Consider the following 18,504-nt stretch of genomic DNA (forward strand, 5'->3'; position numbering starts at 1 on the left):
CATATTAACTCCCTAGAAAATGTATAGACAATGAGATGAAAAGAATGAAAGATATAAAAAGTCTGTCCCAAGGAGAATGAGGGTAAAGAGAGGAAGGTGTGTACTGTTAGTTAATCCCTATTCTCACTATATGGATCAAATCATTTTTGCAGGACGGCTATTTAGAAAAATTATTATGGGGTCATTTCCTTTCAAAATCAAGAAAAAATTACCTGTAACTTTCCTGAAAAAGAACATCATATGAAATGTTAAAACCATGAACTTTGGATAGTAGAACATGGTGACAACTTGATATATTTTCACTTGAAATGAAACCAGATTTTATGCCACAGAGCAAGACTGGCTGAATTTGGCTGGCAGTTTATCACAGAGACTCTAGTTGATCCAGACACAATGACAGGAATAGCATATAATTTGCCATCATTAATATTTAGAGAAGCAACAGTTTTGTATGGGACAAAAGTTTTCTGTCATCTTACTCAATGGATTGCATCCCTGTCAAATATGGGGAACACAGGCAATTTGGGCCAAGATGCCATAGGTGTGATGGAAACAGTAGCAGCTAGATTCTTTACGAATGGGATTTTACATATATAATCATATTTATCTCTCACAATGTCCTTTAAGTAGCTGGTATCCTTTTCATTTTATAGGAGGCAAATTTTGGATTCAGATAAGTCAAATAACTTTTCCTTAAAAGGTGAAGTCAGAATTCATGTTGCATTTTTTTTCTCCTCTCTAGTCTATATTCTTTCAACTGAGACAATTGTGACTACATAATAATAGTAATAACTACTCATTTGAGTATTAAACTATGGTTGACAGACTAGTAGAAATTGTATATGCATTATTGCATGTACTCTTTATGATAAATTTTGAATTATGTGCTGCTCTTTCTATTTTTAGGCAAGAAAATTTAGGCTCAGCAAGTATAGGAAACTTATCTGCCCAATGAGTAAGTGAAAAGAGCCATAACTCAAAAATATGGCTTATTTTTATTAGACTTTTCTTTTAGTTTTAAGATATTTTTGAAGGATATATGGGTGGGTTCTTTTATAACCTTTTAGTGCAAACTTTATATATATATATATATGTGTGTGTGTATATATATATATCTTATATATATGGTATAAGCATAATAATAAAATGAATACATGAGATTCTACCAGTAAAAACAAAAAAGTTAGGACCTCTGAAATTTTACTAATTCCATAAAATCTACAACAAAAAACCAGACACACACAAAGTGACAGAATCAATTTTTTTCAGAACTCTGGAATTAACCAACGGGTTAAAACTACATAGGAAGCATTTATTTAAGGAAATTGGCGGAATCTCGATAATAATAGTGAGCTTTGTGGTATTTTACCATACTATAGTCCCAGTTCCCACCCCTCAGCTCATCAGTAGCCTTGGAAAATAACAGTGTGCATTACTAGTACTTGAGGAAGCAGAACAAATCAGGAGTTCTATCAAAGCCTTATGCCCAAACACCATCCATTATTTGACATATCTGGGGGTTTCCTGGAAGATCCCACTCAAATAGCTAATTTTTACTTTGTTTGAATCAGACATCACATAATAGTAAATGCTTTTCCCTGAAATAGAGGCAGAGGGATTGTCAAAAACATTTACAGGCAAGAGTTTCAGAACTGCTACTGCCTGAGGCATTGGAAAGCAGTTGGGGCAAATAATAGACTAACCAAAAATTATTAAAGGAAAAGCTGAGGAATGAAATATCCACACAGACTTTGAAAAATTGCAACATATTCCTGGGTATTTAGAAGGGCATGAGCATGTGTAGGACTGTATAAATGCTCAGGAATAAACTGAGAAGGCCCTTGGATCAATCCTCTTCCTGACTTGAATTTCTGAACAAGCAGGAAGTAAAGGCAAACACAGAGTTGTCATCTTCCTCACTGAGTGTGCAAGATGTGCTCCAACACACACAGAGAACCCCTTGGAAAAGACCTGGAGATTTATTGATTCCAGGCTGTAATAATAGTCAGGGTTCCCTAGGGAAACAGAACCAATGGGAGATATACTTAAATAGTATGAGATTTTTAAAAATTCTCTCACATGACCTTGGGGATACACAAGGCCATATTCTGCAGGGCAGCCTGTAAACCAGGGGCTCTTATTAAGGTCCTTGATGAGTTCCCAGGAGACACTGGCTGTTTGACATAGAACTGGGAATTCTCTCTCTGAATGTTGAAATCACCTCCACCTTTAAGGCCTTAAACTGATTGAATGAGATGTCACTCATCGCTGGTGGCAGTCTCTCATTTTATGGTAGAGCAATCAGCTATCTATGCAATCAACTCACTGATTATTAAAGTCTATGAAATGACCTTGTATTATAATTAGCTCAGTGCTTGCTTGACCAAACAACTGGGCATCAGTTCCTGGCCATGTTGACACATTAGCCTAACCATCACAGTCTACCCAGAAGAGGGTACAAGTCCTTGGGTAATACTCACTCTTAAGCTTGACATCTTTAAGTACTACAACATGAAACCAATACAACTTATGCCATATGATAAGGAGAAACACTAGGGAAGAAAACAAAGATATTCACTTCGTGTATATATACAGAAATACTCATAACAGAACAAGGAAAGAATATTCATGACCATTAGAGTTCTCATTTCTGTAACTGGTCACATGGTCGAAGTTAATATTTATCACTTCCTTCACTACACATACCATGTTCTCATCACCCTCAGCAAGCACCTTGCTGGTCATGGTTCATTGCCTGGTGGGGTGATATCAATCTCCATTTGAAGATTCTGAGTCATTGTTAGTCCTGCTTGGATTGGGTTGTTGCAATTTGCCATTGTCTTTAATCCTGGGCATGGTAGTACTATGAGATGCCCTAGTGGATCTCCTGTATTCCAGGCAAATTCTTCTTTATCAACATTGTGCACATGCAGTCCTATTTCCCCTTGATAATCAGGATCAATCACCCAAGCCAGTACAGTAATTCTCTTCTTTTCCTGTTGATTCAGAAGCATGAGAAGCCCAAAGTGGTGAAGTGGCACCATTGAAATTTCAGTTCAATTAAATCATTGTTGTGTTCACCGGTGGAAGCACTCCTCCTTTTGGAACTAAGACCTGTAGATAAGCAGATTTTAAGTTTGCAGGGACAGGAAGCAATAGAATGGATGCTGATCTAGAGCATACACAACCTCCCGGAGAACATTGTCCCAACCCTGCAGGTTATTGCCACCTAGTTGGTACTGTAATTGAGTATTCAAAAGGCCATTCTACTGTTGTATCAATCTAGCTGTTTCAGGATGATAGGGAACATGGTAAGACCAGTGAACTCCATGAGCATGTGCCCATTTGCTATGAAGTGGGTTCCTTGATCAGAAGCAATGCTATATGGAATGACATTCATTTTTGTGGATAAGACATTCATTAAGCTCACAGATGGTAGTTTTGGAACAAGCATTGCATGCAGGGAAGGCAAACCCATATCCAGAGTATGCCCCTTCCATGATGGAAGTAGTCCAATGTAATCAACTGACACCAGCTAGCACGCTGATCACCTTGGGGAATGGTGCCATAATGGGGGTTAAGAGTGGATCTCTCATGATGGAAGATTGGTCACTCAGCAGTGGCTGTAGCCATGTCAGCTTGGTGAGAGGAAGTCCATGTTGCTGAGGCCATGGAAAACCTCCAACCCTACCACCATGACTACTTTGCTCATGAACCCTTTAATACCCCTTGTACAACATTGAATCCAAACTCTCTGCTCAATAAGTTCAGCCTGTCCAACTTTATATTCCTTTCACCATTATCCCCTACCCTTAGTATCCATTCCCACACATATTCCAATGAGTCCTGTCTATATAAATTGGAAAACTCATGTGGTTCTTTTAGAATATAGAGTACTTTCTCATGAGTCACACTTTTTACTTTGCTTTTGGTGGCTTGTTGTAATTTTATTCTAGTAACAGTTCATGAAAAGAAGAGGGTGGTGGTTAGGAGAAGAATTAGAAATGTCTTGCACACTATTGATCCCAGGGCTTCCCTTTGCATTTTCCTCTAGTAAGAGAGAATTAATGTCTTCATTTGGGGGTTGGATGGCAGATTACCCAGGACAGGGTGGAGGTTGGGCAATGCAGGCTTGAATTTGGCTGGTACTCACCTCAGGGCAGGAAGGAGATCTGGACTCCCTGGGGCAGGCTGGAGGCTGGATGATACATGCTTGACTTTGGTCTTGACAGGGCAGACCATTACAGGTCTATCTGGCAAAGTCTCAGAAGAATTGAGGGTATCAGTGTTCCCACCAATATCATCATCAACCCATATGTCTCCATCCCAATCCTCAGGGTTCCACTCTTTTCTAATCAATGCCATCATTTTAACAGCAGACACTTTGCAAGGTTGAGATTTTAGTTCCCATTGTAACTCTGCTACTCATGCAATGAGACTCTGACACTTGATTTCAGAGATCTCAAGTTTGTGGATGCACAAAACAAGATTTTTTTCAGAGCACACATAGAAACTTTAAAATCATTCATTTGGCACTTAAGTTGTAAAGTCGAAGCCTTTAGCTCATCCCTTTCTTTTGTAAATGTATTCAGAATAGTTAGGAACAGCCAGCTAATATCACAAACTCTGTTAGGATGTCAAAAACACTCTAACCCAGATCCTTGCCTCTTATAAGCATGGAAGTAGTCATATCTAGTGATGATAATTTCTGTAACTCTGTTGCCAAATCATGCCATGGACTGTCAGTGTTTTTTTGATGACTGGAAAGAGAGTCAGTGCCCTTGAATGTAATCAGAGTAGAGAGCTGAATTAGTCAGCCAGAGGAGTGCTGCCGCAAAGTACCAGAAATCCGTTGACCTTTATGAAGGATATTTATTTGGGGTAAAAGTTTACAGTTAAAAGGTCATAAAGAGTTCAACTCAAGGTACCATAAGAGGTAATTTCTCACCAAAGTCAGCTGCCAAGTATTGAAGCAAGATGGTGGGCTATCTCTGCCTGTTCTCTCCTTCCTTTTCCTCTTAAGGCTTGTGATACCAACTTCTTTCAATCTCATTTGTAGGCTGATATAGGCTTGACTCTCAGGCTTTCTTTATCTGTCTGTCATAGGGCTTGTTTCTTTGCCTTATCAGCTGCAGCTGCTCAGTTCTCTTCAACTGCAAACTACCAGGTGAATGGTGGAGTTCTCTCTCTTCCCTGAGTCTTCTTGAGTGAGTGTCTACCAAGGGGATAAAGACTCAATCCTGATTCATGCTCTACTGATGTGGTCAAATAAAGGCCCTAAATCGATTTTATTAATGAAACTTAAAACCTTTGAATTTAATACAAACAAAGTGTATCACACCCAGAGGAACAGACCAGTTTACAAATATAATCTTTCACTTTGGGGATTCACAAAACTAATCTCAAACTGCCACAGAGCCAATTGCAAAAATTCCAGAACAAATTCAAAAATCCCATTTTTAAGATTTTGTTTTTCAAGAACCACTCCCAGTACCAAGCTGTATTACTCAGGGTTCTCTAGGGAAACAGAACTAAAAGTAGATATCTGTAAATAGCATGAGATTTTATAAAATTCTTTCACACTATCATGGGATGCACAAGTACAAATTCTGCAGGGCAGACAACAAAACTGGGGCTCTGATGAAGGTCCTTGATGAGTTCCCAGGAAACACTGGCTATTTGAATAGAGCTGGAAATTCTCTCTTTGAATGCTAGTCTAACCATCACACAGCTTAATCATCATGCAGAACTTTAAGGAAATCTCTGTCTAAGCATAACTGACTCCTAAGCTGAGTAGGACTTGAGTGGACACATACAATGTGGAATACAAAATTAGTTCACAAAATTCACTAAACAAACATATAACAACTACAATAAGCAGCAACAACATAAACCTTGGGGTTGAGGAGTTACTGGATTTCAGAGTGTCAATGTTATAATATTTAAAATGTCCAGTTTCCAAAAAATATTATAAGGCATACAAAGAATCAAGAATGTATGGCCATACACAGGAAAAAAGCAAATAATAGAGACTGTCTTGAGGAAGCCCAGATATAGCATTTACAAAACAAAGGTTTTAAATCAGCTATTTTAAATGTGTTCAAACAGTTCAAGGAAACCATGTCTAAAGAACTAAAGGAAAGTATGAGAATGATACATTGCCAAATACAGTATATCTGTAAAAAGATAGAAATTACAAAAGGAAACAAATAGAAATTCTGGAGTTCAAGAGTCTAATAACTGAAATTATAATTTCAAATTTCACCAGAAGGGCTCAAAATCATATTTGAACAGAGAAAAGAAAGAGAAGATGTGAAGATGGAGCAGAGTCTAGGGTAGAGAATGATAAAAGAATTAAGGAAAATCAATATAGTTTCCAAGACCTGTGGAACACCATGAAGTGATTCCGCATATATCAATGGGAGTTTCAGAAGGAAAGGAGATGAAAGAAAAAGAGAAAGAACATTTGAAGAAATAATAATCAAAACCTTGCTAAATTTGAAGAAAATACATTAATCTAAATATCTGAGGAAGTCAATAAACATCATGTAGAATAAGCCTCAAAATATTCCTACCTAGATACATTATAATCAAACTGTGAAAAGTCAAAGACAAAGAGAGAATCTTAAAGGGATCAAGAAAGAATAGACTTATCACTTATAAGTATAGGCATACCTCTTTTTATTGCGCTTTGCATTATTGTGCTTCACAGACATTGTGCTTTTTACAAGTTGAAAGTTTCCAGCAACTCTTAAAACAATTCTATCAGTGTCATTTTTCCAGCAGCAAGTGCTCACTTCATTTCTCTATGTCACATTTTGGTAATTCTCACAACATTTCAAACTTTTTCATCATTATTTTATCTGTTATGGTGATCTGTGATCAGTCATCTTTGACATCAATATTGTCATTATTTTGCAGTACCACAAACCATGCCTGTGTACAATGGCAAACTTAATTGATAAATGTAGTGTGTTCTGACTGCTCCATTTACTGGTCATTTTCTCCCATCTCTCTCCCATTCATTGGGTCTCCTTATTCCCTGAGACAAAACAATACTGAACTCTATCCAGTTAATAATATTATAATAGCATCCAAGTGTTCAAGTGAAAGGAAGTGCCACATGTCTTTCACTTTAAATAAAAAACTAGAAAGGATTAAGCTTAGTGAGGAAAGCATGTTGAAAGCCAAGATAGACTGCAATGTAGTCTTCTTATGCCAAATGGTTAACTAAGTTGTACAGGCAAATGAAAACTTCTTGAAAGAAATTAAAAGTGTTACTCTTGTGAATGTAAAAATGATAAGAAAATAAAACAGCCTTGTTGCTGATATGGGAAGTTTCAGTGATGTGGATAGATGATCAAACCAGCCACAAAATTCCCTTAAGCTTAAACCTAATCCACAACATTGCCCTGTCTTGTTTCTGTTCTATGGAAGGCTGGAAGAGGTGAGAAAGCTGCAGAAGAAAAGTTTCACAGTAGCAGAAGTTGGTTCATGAGGTTTAAGAAAGGAAGCTATACCCATAACATAAAAGTGGAAGGTGAAGCAGCAAGTACAGAAAATTATCCAGAAGATCCAGCCAAGATAATTGATGAGGATAGCTACACTAAAAAACAGATTTTCAATGTATATGAAATAGCCTTATTTTGGAAGCAAATGTCATCTAGCATTTTCATAGTAAGGGAGGAGAAGCCTCAAAGGACAAGCTAACTGTCTTATTAGTGGTTACTGCAGCTGTTGACTTTAAGTTGACACCAATGCGCATTTACCGTTCTGGGAATCCTGGCCCCTTAAGAATTATTGACTCTGCTGTGCTGTATAAATGCAGCAACAAAGCCAGGGTGAAAGCACATCTGTTTACAACATGGTTTACTGAATAAAAAAAATAGTTAACAATTAACAATTTTTTAAATTAAGGTCGGTACATTGTTTATTTAGACATAATGCCATTACACACTCAATAGACTTCAGAATAGTGTAAATACAACTTTTATATGCACTGAGGAAAAATAAATGTATATGACTCACTTCATTGGGATGGTCTAGGACCAGGCCTCAATATCTCTAAGGTATGTCTGAATTCTCAAAGGACAAACAACTATTTTCTCTTAAGAAACTATGGAGGACAGAAGGCAGTGGGGTCATATACTCAAAATTCTGAAAGAGAAAAAAAAAAACATCAACCAAGAATTCTATACCTGTAAAACTATCTCTAAGAATGAAGGAGGATGGGGAGCAGATGTGGCCCAATAGCTGGGCACCCACCTCCTGTTTGGGAGATCCCTGTTTTGGTTTCTGGTGCCTTCTGAAAAAGATGATCAGACAATGAGCAAACACAATTAGCAGAGATAGTGAGCTCATTATCTCTGAAAATGAGTGAGCAGACAATGAGCAGACAGACAAGTCATGTCTGGGAAAGTGCAAAAGCAGTGCTTGGAAGGAAATTTATTTTTAAAAATTTAAAAAGAATGAAGGAGAAATCAAGATATTCTCAGATAAACAAAAACTAAGAGTGTCCATTGCAAGCACACATGCTATCCAAAAAATACTAAAGGAGTTATGCAGGCTGAAATGAAAGTACCCTACACAGTAAGTTGCATTTACATGAAAAAATAAAGAACCTCAGGAAAGGTAACTACAAATGAAAATATAAAAGACAATATAAATGTATTTTTGTCTGTGGATCCTCTTTTCTGATATGATTAAAAAAACAATTTCTTGAAGAAATAATTTTAAATTTCTGTTGATCAGCACTGGCTTAGTGTCCCAGCTACTATGAGAAACACCACACAATGGATTGACTTAACTATGGGAAAATATTGTCTCATAGTTTTGGATGCTGGAAGGCTTGCTCCTTCATGGGGTTGGTAGTGTTCTGGCTAGCCAGCAACTTTTGGGTTCCTTGTATTTCCTATAACATGGCAATGTCCTTATCTTTCTCTTTAGGGTTCCATAGACTTCCAGCTTCTAGCTTCTCCCTGTGACTGCCTCTTTTATAAGGCCTCCAGTAAAAGGACTGAGACCAAACCTGATTTATTTGGCCAACCTTAACTAAAAATAACATTTTCAACAAGTCATTTTTAAAATGGAATCACACCCACAGGAACAGGATTAAGATTAAGAACATGCTGTTTTCAGAGTTACATAATTCAACTTACTGGAGAAACACTTTATTACATGTAATTCATTATAATAATAGCATATAGGAGGTGTGGAAATATATAGAGCAAAATTTTGTACATTATTAAAATTAAATTGGTATTAATGAGAACTAAATTCTTATAAAGTAAGGTAACTTTAATGCCCAGGGAAAAATTCAAAATATAACTCAAATATATATGGCAGAAGATTGTGGGAACATGGTGTCAGATTAGGCAAATAAGAGTTGGCATTCTCACAAAAACAGTGGAGAAAGAGCCCAAAGCTGCCCAAGGGACCTGCTTTGGGGGCGGTATATAAGGACAGTGCTTCAGAACTCCCAGGAGGATGAGGGACAGAGAGAAAAAGAAGCCAAAAAAACAAACTGTGAGTTATTAAACTCCTGGCTGTTGGGAAGGGGTCCCTTTCCCCACCCCCAAGATATTCAGTGGAGGTAAAACCTCTGGCTCATTGCAGCTAACTGAGAGGAGAGCAGATGTTTTCCTCCCTGCTAGCTGTTACAAAGGAAAAGGGAGGGGGAGTCAGGGGACTTTTGTGAATTTGGCAGTGGAGCCCCCTTTGAATCTCAGTTCTGGCCAAACAAAAACAAAGGAAAATGGAGAGAAATACACCTCCGTAAAAAGGTACACCAACAAATGTCATCTACTGGCTGTTCTGGAAAGTACATGGACAAAAACTGCTTTTAGAGCTTCCTTTACAGCAGCCCTTGGAGAAAGTCTATACCTCATTAGTGAGTCCAGGGTATGATTTTGGCAACTTAAGCTGGCCAATTTTAAAGACTTAGGATAATTTAAACCAAATATCAAAGAGCTGTGAGAAAATATATAATAAAAATAGGTAAGAGAGAGAAATTGTCCAAAAGAGTAAACATCAGATGCCTAGATATCAGCAAAAACTTACAAGCCATAGTAGGAAATAGGAAGAGATGGCCAGTCAAAGGATCAAACCAAATATCTTGAAGAGATCCAGCATTTAAGACAAATAACCAATGATAATGACATGACTCTCCTAAATCAATTTAAAGAATTCAAAGAAAATATGACTAAAGAGATAAATGATATTAAAAAGTCTCCGGGGGAGCATAAAGAACAATTTGAAAATCTCCAAAAAAAAGTTACAGACCTTATGGGAATGTAAGACACAATGAATGAGATTAAAAATATATTAGAGGCATATAAGAGCAGATTTGAACTTCTTGAAGACAGAATTAGTGATTTCAAAGACAAATCGTCTAAACTGGAAAAGACAGAACAGAAAGAGAAGAGAATGGGGAAAAAAAGGAACAGGGTCACAGGGAATTGAATGAAAGCATAAAACAAAAAACATATGCATTATTGAGTTTCCAGAAGGAGAAGAAAATGGAAAAAGAGCCAAAAGAATGTTTGAGGAAATGACTGAAAACTTCCCTACCCTTATGAAAGACATAAATATCAATATCCAAGAAAGAAAATGCACTTCAAACAGAATAAGCACTAATAGACCTATGCCAAGACACCTATTTGAATGATAAATATCAGAAATGCAGAGAAGATTTTGAAAGCAGCAAAATAAAAGCATCACATACAAAGGAAACTTGATAAGATTAAGTGCCAGCCTCTTATCAGAAATCATGGAGGAGAGAAGAAAGTGGTATGATGTATTTAAAGTATTGAAAGAGAAAAACTACCAGTCAAGAATTCTGTATATGGCAAAGATGTCCTTCAAAAATGAAGGGGAGTTCAAAGTCTTCACAAACAAAAAATGATAGAATATCATTCCAAAACCCCAGAATTACAAGAGACACTAAATGGAATGCTGCAGCCTGAAAGGGGAAAAAAAAAAACAAAAACAAAAACAAGGGAAGAGACTTGGGGAAGAGTATAGATGTGAACGACTTAGAAAGGGTGAAAAGATTAACTACAGTATGATATGACAACAGAAAGTGAAAAGTCATAATGGATGAGGTAAGTAATGCCTTTACAATTACAGCATTGAATGTTAATGTCTTGAACTCCACAATCAAAAGACACAAACTGAGAATTGATTTAACAATATGAGCCATCTATAGGTTGTCTACAAAAGACTCACCTCAGATGCAAGGACACAACCAAGTTAAAAGTGAAAGGTTTGAAAAAGATATTCCATGTAAATAATAATAAAAAAATGATCTGGAGTAGTGATACTAATATCAGACAAAATAGATTTTAAATGTAATATTGTTATAAGGGATGAAGAAGGTCATTATATGTTAATAAAAGTGGGAAATCAACAAGAACTATTTTAAATATTTCTGCACCTAACCTCAGTGCCACAGGATACATGAGGTTGAGGCACACACTGGCAAATCTTAAGGGAGAAAGAGATGTCTCTACAATAATAAGTGGAGACTTCAATATACCGCTCTCAGTATTGGATAGAACATCTGGACAGAGGATAAATAAAGAAACGGAGAACTAGAATAATATGATAAATGAACTAACCTAACAGACATCTATAGAGCAATGCACCCCAAAACAGCAGGATATACATTCATTTCAAGTGCACATAGATCCTTCTCCAAAATAGACCATATATTGGGCCACAAGACAAGGCTCAATAAATTTAAAAACACTGAAATGATATAAAACACTTTCTCTGATCAAAACAGAATAAAATAGGAAATCAATAATTGAGAGAAAAAGGGAAAATTAAAAAATATATGGAGATTAAACAGCACACTCTTAAAGAACCAGTGGGTCAAAGAAGAAATTGCACGAGAATTCAGCAAATATCTTGAGACAAATGAAAATGAAAACACAACATATCAAAACTTATGGGGAAACGGACTTGGCCCAGTGGATAGGGTGTCCGTCTACCATATGGGAGGTCTGCGGGCCTCCTTGATTCATGTGGAGCTGGCTCATGCACAGTGCTGATGCACGCAAGGAGTGCTGTGCCACGCAGGGGTGTCCCCCGCATAGGGGAGCCCCATGTGCAAGGAGTGTGCCCTGTAAGGAGAGCCACCCAGCGCAAAAGAAAATGCAGCCTGCCCAGGAATGGCACCACACACACGGAGAGCTGACACAGAAGATGATGCAACAAAAAGAAACACAGATTCCTGTGCCGCTGACAACAACGGAAGCAGACAAAGAAGAACACACAGCAAATGGACACAGAGAGCAGAAAACGGGGGGGGGGAGGGTTGTGAGGAGAAGGGGAGAGAAATAAATAAAAAATAAATCTTTAAAAAAAAACTTATGGGACACCACAAAGGCAGGACTGAGAGGGAAATTTATAGCCTTCAATGCTTACATTAAAAGTGAAGAAAGAGCTAAAATTGATGATCAAAATGCACACCTGGAAGAACAAGAAAAAGTACAGCAAGTTAATCCCAAACCAAGTCAAAGGAAAGAAATAGTAAAGATTGGGCAGAAATCAATGAAATGGAGATTTTAAAAAAACAATAGCAAGAATCAACAAAATAAACATTGGTTCTTTGACAAGATCAACAAAATTGACAAACCCTTAAGTAGACTGATAAAGATAAAAAGAGAAAAGATGTAAATAAAATCAGAAATGAGAGGGGGGAACATTATCACTGACCCCATAGAAATAAGAGAGATCATAAGAGTATGCCATGAAAAACTGTATGCCAAAAAACTAGAAAATGTAGACAAGATGGACCAATTCCTGGAAACACATGAACAACCTACTTTGATTTTAGAAAAAATAGAAGAACTCAGCAAACCAATGACAAGTGAAGAGATTGAAACAGATATCAAAAACCTCCCAAAGATGAAAAGCCTGGGACCAAACGGCTTCACAGGTGAATTCTACCAATCATTCAAAGATGAACTATACTAATCTTGCTCGAGCTCTTTCAAAATATTGAATGGCAAAGAATGCTACCAAAATCATTCTATGAAGCCAACATCACCCTAATACCAAAACCAGATAAAGGTACTGTGAAAAAAGAAAATTACAGACCAATATCTCTAATGAATATAGATGCAAAAATCCTCAACAAAATACTTGCAAACAGAATCCAAAAGCACATTAAAAGATTATACCTCACAATCAGGTGGATTTTATCCCAGGTCTGCACGGGTGGTTCAACAGAAGAAAATCAATTAACATAATAAAACACATTGATAAATTGAAGAAGAAATAATATCACATGATCCTCTTGGTTGATGCAGAAAAAACATTTGACAAAATATAGCACCCATTCTTGATAAAAACATTTGAAAATTTAGGAACAGAAGGAAGCTTTCTCAATATGGTAAAGTACATATATGAAAAACCTACAGCTAGCATTGTACTCAATGGTGAAACACTGAACGCATTCCTGCTAAGATCAGGAACAAAACATGGATGACTATGTCAGAATTATTATTCAATATTGTGCTATAAGTTCTAGCTAGAGCAATTAGGGTAGACAAAGAAATAAAGGGCACCCAAATAGGAAAGGAAGTAGTAAAACTGCCGCTTTTCATTGTTGACATGAGCTTATATCTAGAAAATCCTGAAAATTCCACAAGAGAGCTACTAGAATTAATAGATGAGTTCAGCAAAGTGGCAGGATGCAAGGTTAATATGCAAAAATCAATAGTGTTTCTATTCACTGATGTGCAACCTGAGGAGGAAATCAGAAAAAAAATTCCATTTATACTAGCGACTAAAGCAATTAAAAATATTTAGGAATAAATTTAACCAAGGACATAAAGGACCTTTACTCAAAAAGCTACAAAGTGTTATAAAAGAAACTGAAGAAGACTTAAATGAATGGAAGGACATTCCATGTTCATGGATTGGAATGCTAAAAGTCATTAAAATGTTAATTCTACCCAAACTGATTTACAGATTCAACACAATCCCAATAAAAATCCCAACAGCCTTTTTTGAAGAAATAAAAAGCCAATAATCAAATTTATTTGGAAGGATAAAGGGCCCCAAATAGAAAAAAAACAATGTCTTATAAAAGAACAACAAAATTGGGAGACCTTCACTTCCTGACTTTAAATCATATTACTTAGTTACAGTGGTTAAAAAAAAAAAGAAAGAAAAGAAAAAGCTCTGTCCTGGCATAAGGACAGACAGATTGACCAATGGAATCATGTCATGAACTCAGAAATTGACCCCCCACATCTACAGTCAAGCGATTTTTGACAAGGTTGCTAAGTTCACCCAACTAGGCCAGAATAGTCTATTCAATAAATGGTGCTGGGAGAACTAGATAGTCTATCCAAAAGAAAGAAAGAAGAAAGAAAGAAAGCAAACTGCAAGTTGCTTATTGTTTCCAATCCAGTGGATATATTGACCTATGTGGCTTGGAAACTAAGTGGCTTTCCCAAAAACCGTGTTATTGGAAGTGGTTGCAATCTGGATTCAGCCCGGTTCCGTTACCTAATGGGGGAGAGGCTGGGAGTTCACCCATCCAGCTGTCATGGCTGGGTCCTTGGGGAACATGGAGACTCTAGTGTGCCTGTGTGGAGTGGAATGAATGTTGCTGGTGTCTCCTTGAAAAATCTGCACCCTGAGTTAGGCACTGATGCAGATAAGGAACAATGGAAAGAGGTTCACAAACAGGTGGTTGACAGTGCTTATGAGGTGATCAAACTGAAAGGCTATACCTCCTGGGCCATTGGGTTATCTGTGGCAGATTTGGCAGAAACTATAATGAAGAATCTTAGACGTGTACATCCTGTTTCCACCATGATTAAGGGACTCTATGGAATAAAAGATGACGTCTTCCTTAGTGTTCCTTGCGTCTTGGGACAGAATGGTATCTCAGATGTTGTCAAGGTGACTCTGACTCCTGAAGAAGAAGGCCGTTTGAAGAAGAGTGCAGATACACTTTGGGGGATCCAAAAAGAGCTACAATTTTAAAGTCTTCTAATGTACCACTTCATTGTTTAAGCTACAACAGGATTTTAGTTGGGGGCTGTTCCTGTTCTTTTTATCTGATCTTGGATTACGGCAGTAATAGTAAGATGACCTAGGAAAAAAGTTAGACATAGGAATGTTTCTTAAAACCCTAAAGGTATTTACTGATACTGAAGATGATACCTATCTTGTATAGTCCCAAACTGATTATATAAAATAGTTTATGTCTGAGGCACCAGTGCCAATGCACATGCTGAAGCTGCCTTTCAAACCAGAAGAAAGTGTGGTTACTGTGTATTTTATACCTTCTGGTTCCTTTACCTAACATGCCTCGTGTAATTTCCTTCCTCCCAATCAATCATATCCTGAACTCCAATGTGTAAATCCAACATTGCATGTCTTGTGCATAACTATTTTAAAGGATCTTATTTTGTGTACCAAATGTATCAAAGTAGTGTACATTGCCATGTAATGTAAAAAAAAATTACCTATTACAATGCAACCAACTGTTCAAGTGTCGTACCTCAAAAATGTCAAATAAACCATAAAGAGTGAAAAAAAAAAAAAAACAACAACAACAATGAGATAGCATTTCACACCTATTAGATGGATGCAAATAGACAGTAAAATAAATAAAACAAGTCTAATTTGGCAAAAAATAAGTAAAATTTTCTATATTTGAAAATGGCATGATCTTCTATATAGAAAACTCTAAAAATTCCATGAGATTTTTACAACTAATAAAATTGTAAAATACAAGATCAAAATATAAAATTCCGTTGTATTTCTCCAATGAACAACTAGAAAATTAGGAAATTTCTTTTCTTAAATATTAAATTTATAAAATTTGACAACATGGAAAAATCATATAGTTTACTAACTATCCTAAATGATGTGTTCACGACTTTCTCATCATAATAATTCTAAAATATATATTATTCCATTTATCTTAGTTTTGAGATTTTGATCTTTAAAAATGGTATTATATCATACATGGTCTTATGAGAGTTGTTTTTCCTACCCAAAACTTTATCTCTAAGATTCATTCATATGGTTGGTATAGCAGGAATTCCTTGAATTTCTCTATTGTATAATATACTACTTTGTGAATATATCATATTTTACCATTCTCTTGTTGAAAGACATTTTGAATGCTTCAAGTTTTGTTTTTTTGTTTTGTTTTACAATGTTACTGGATTGAAAGTACCCATCTATTTCTCCTGGTGGACCTATGTAAGATTATACCTAGGATATATATATTGGAGTGGAATTGTTGGATATAAAATATTATGCTTTACAACATAATACCAAATAATTTTCTAAACTAGATCTACCAATTTAAATATCCATCAGCAGTATTTGAGTTTCTGCTATTCAATATTCTTTGCAATACATGCTGTTATCAATCTCTTTAATTATAACCATTCTGTCGCTAAAGTTTTAATTTTCATTTTCTTGATGACCAATGATGTTGATCATCATAACATATATTTAATGCCAAAATAGATATCTACTTTTTTTGAAATGGAATAGATCTACCATTTGAGATGATAAAAATCAATAACAAAAATAGCGTCCATCTCAGATCATTTTTAATTTTATTTAAAAAAACTTTTAATTTTAACTTCATTGGGAAACTACTGGTTACTGTTTGAAAACATGTTTGTCTCTTCTACATTTGTAAAAGTTATTTCCACAGTTTGTAAAATTGTAGATTGGCATTTTTCTTTAATCTCTTTGACCATATCATTTTATTTTATTCCTCCTTGCATGAAGTGATAAATTGTTATGTCTCTTAGACAAACTGAAATCTTTATCATTATGCAATATGCTCCATCTGTAATAAAATCTTTGTTTTAAAGTCTATTTTTTCTGATATTATAGCTGTGCTTGTTTGAGATTACTTGCCTGATATAACATTCCCATTCTATAGACTATAAAACTTTCCTTTTAGCTGAGAAGTTTTTGTTTATTTATTTGTTTGTATAGAAAAAGACAGTGATTTTTTATTCATTCTGACAATCTTCATCTTTTAACTGAAGAGATTAATCCATTTACACTATATGTGATTATTAATTAATTTATATTAGTTTCTACTTTTTAATTCATACGTGTCTTGATTCTTACATTTCTTTCTTCTCTTTTTTTCTAAATAGATTTTATTGACAAATATTAATAAATCATACAATCCATCCAAAGAGTCTAATCAATGGTATTTGGTATAATCACATAGTTGTGCATTCATCACTTCTATCATTAGTAGTGCATTTTCATTATTTCCGTACTACTACTACTAATAAACAAAACCCAAGCAAACAAGCAATTTCTTCAAACCCTCAATCTCTCTGTTTCCCTTCTGTACATAGCTGCTATTTCTGGCTATTCTTGCACAATTATTTTTTTATTAAGCAGTTTTATTGAGCATGAAATAAACAGCAACACAGAAAATCTGACTGAGGCAGACACAGGAAGAGAGATCTCTGTCATTTTTATCCTGCCATTGACAGAAAGGGAGAAGCGCAAAGAACTGAGGACCCAGGGAGAGATGAGTTTTTTACCTAATAGCTTATCACTGAAAATATGAAGAGAGCAGCATAGCTGAGACTGAAATTAGGAGGCCAAGAACTAAACAAGCCCTATGCCAGCATGCAACTGAAATGTGGGGGGAAAAAAGTGTAGAAGTTAATCCCGAGAGAGAAAGCCCAGAGAGGAAGGAGGGACCAGGCAAAGATTGCCCACCATCTTGCTTCAACATGTGGCAGCTGACTTTGGTGAGAAAGCACCTCTTACAGTGCCTTGAGCTGGACTTTTCACAGTTTTGGAACTGTAAGCTTTTGCTCCAAAAATAAACCCCCTTTAGAAAAGCCAACACAGTTTGATACTAGGTATTGGCAGTCCTTTGGAACACTAATATCTGCCAATAACCACTTCCTTGCCATGCACTATCATGTCTCCAAATCACCGCCACGTGTTTAAAGATTTTTGTATTTTTTCCTATTTCTGAATGTTATAATTTTTCTTTTCCCATTTTTCCCTTTACTATTTTGGAAATTAGTGTATTTTTTCCTATTCTGGTTGCATTGATGCTTAGAATTTAATCGTGCGTTTTCCCTTAATAAGATTTAAGTTTAAACAATATCTTAATCTTCTTCTGAATAATACAAGAACCTTAGAATAATTTTCCTCTTATCATACTCTTACTGACTTAGATACTATTGTTTTTCCATATGTAAACTCTACAAAAAGATATATTTTATATGCAAAAATATTATTTAAAATATATACATGTTTGCATTTCATTGACTTACTTACACGAATGTTGTCTAATTGTCATTCCTTAATGGGTTATGTCTAATCATTCTGTTTGCTTTTAAAGGTAAATTCTATTCTCTCCTTCTGGGAATCTGTGTAAACCAATTTATTCTTCATTTCTCTTATGTATTTTCCAATTTAAAAATTTTCCTCTCTTTCTATGCTGCATTTCAGATAATTTCTTAGGCA

The 18,504-nt window shown here is 35.9% G+C and overlaps 1 protein-coding gene across 1 annotated transcript; it reads left to right on the forward strand.

Annotated features, from left to right (window-relative positions):
* Positions 1 to 14,334: 14,334 nt before the first annotated feature.
* On the forward strand, positions 14,335 to 15,564 carry LOC131279874 (L-lactate dehydrogenase A chain-like). The gene has a single exon (XM_058304715.2). It carries the CDS (start codon positions 14,335 to 14,337, stop codon positions 15,004 to 15,006), a length of 672 nt encoding a protein of 223 aa, XP_058160698.2. The 3' UTR covers positions 15,007 to 15,564.
* Positions 15,565 to 18,504: the final 2,940 nt, after the last annotated feature.

The sequence above is a fragment of the Dasypus novemcinctus genome, chromosome 9 (genome assembly GCF_030445035.2).
Source record: "Dasypus novemcinctus isolate mDasNov1 chromosome 9, mDasNov1.1.hap2, whole genome shotgun sequence".
In the NCBI taxonomy this organism is placed as follows: domain Eukaryota; kingdom Metazoa; phylum Chordata; class Mammalia; order Cingulata; family Dasypodidae; genus Dasypus; species Dasypus novemcinctus.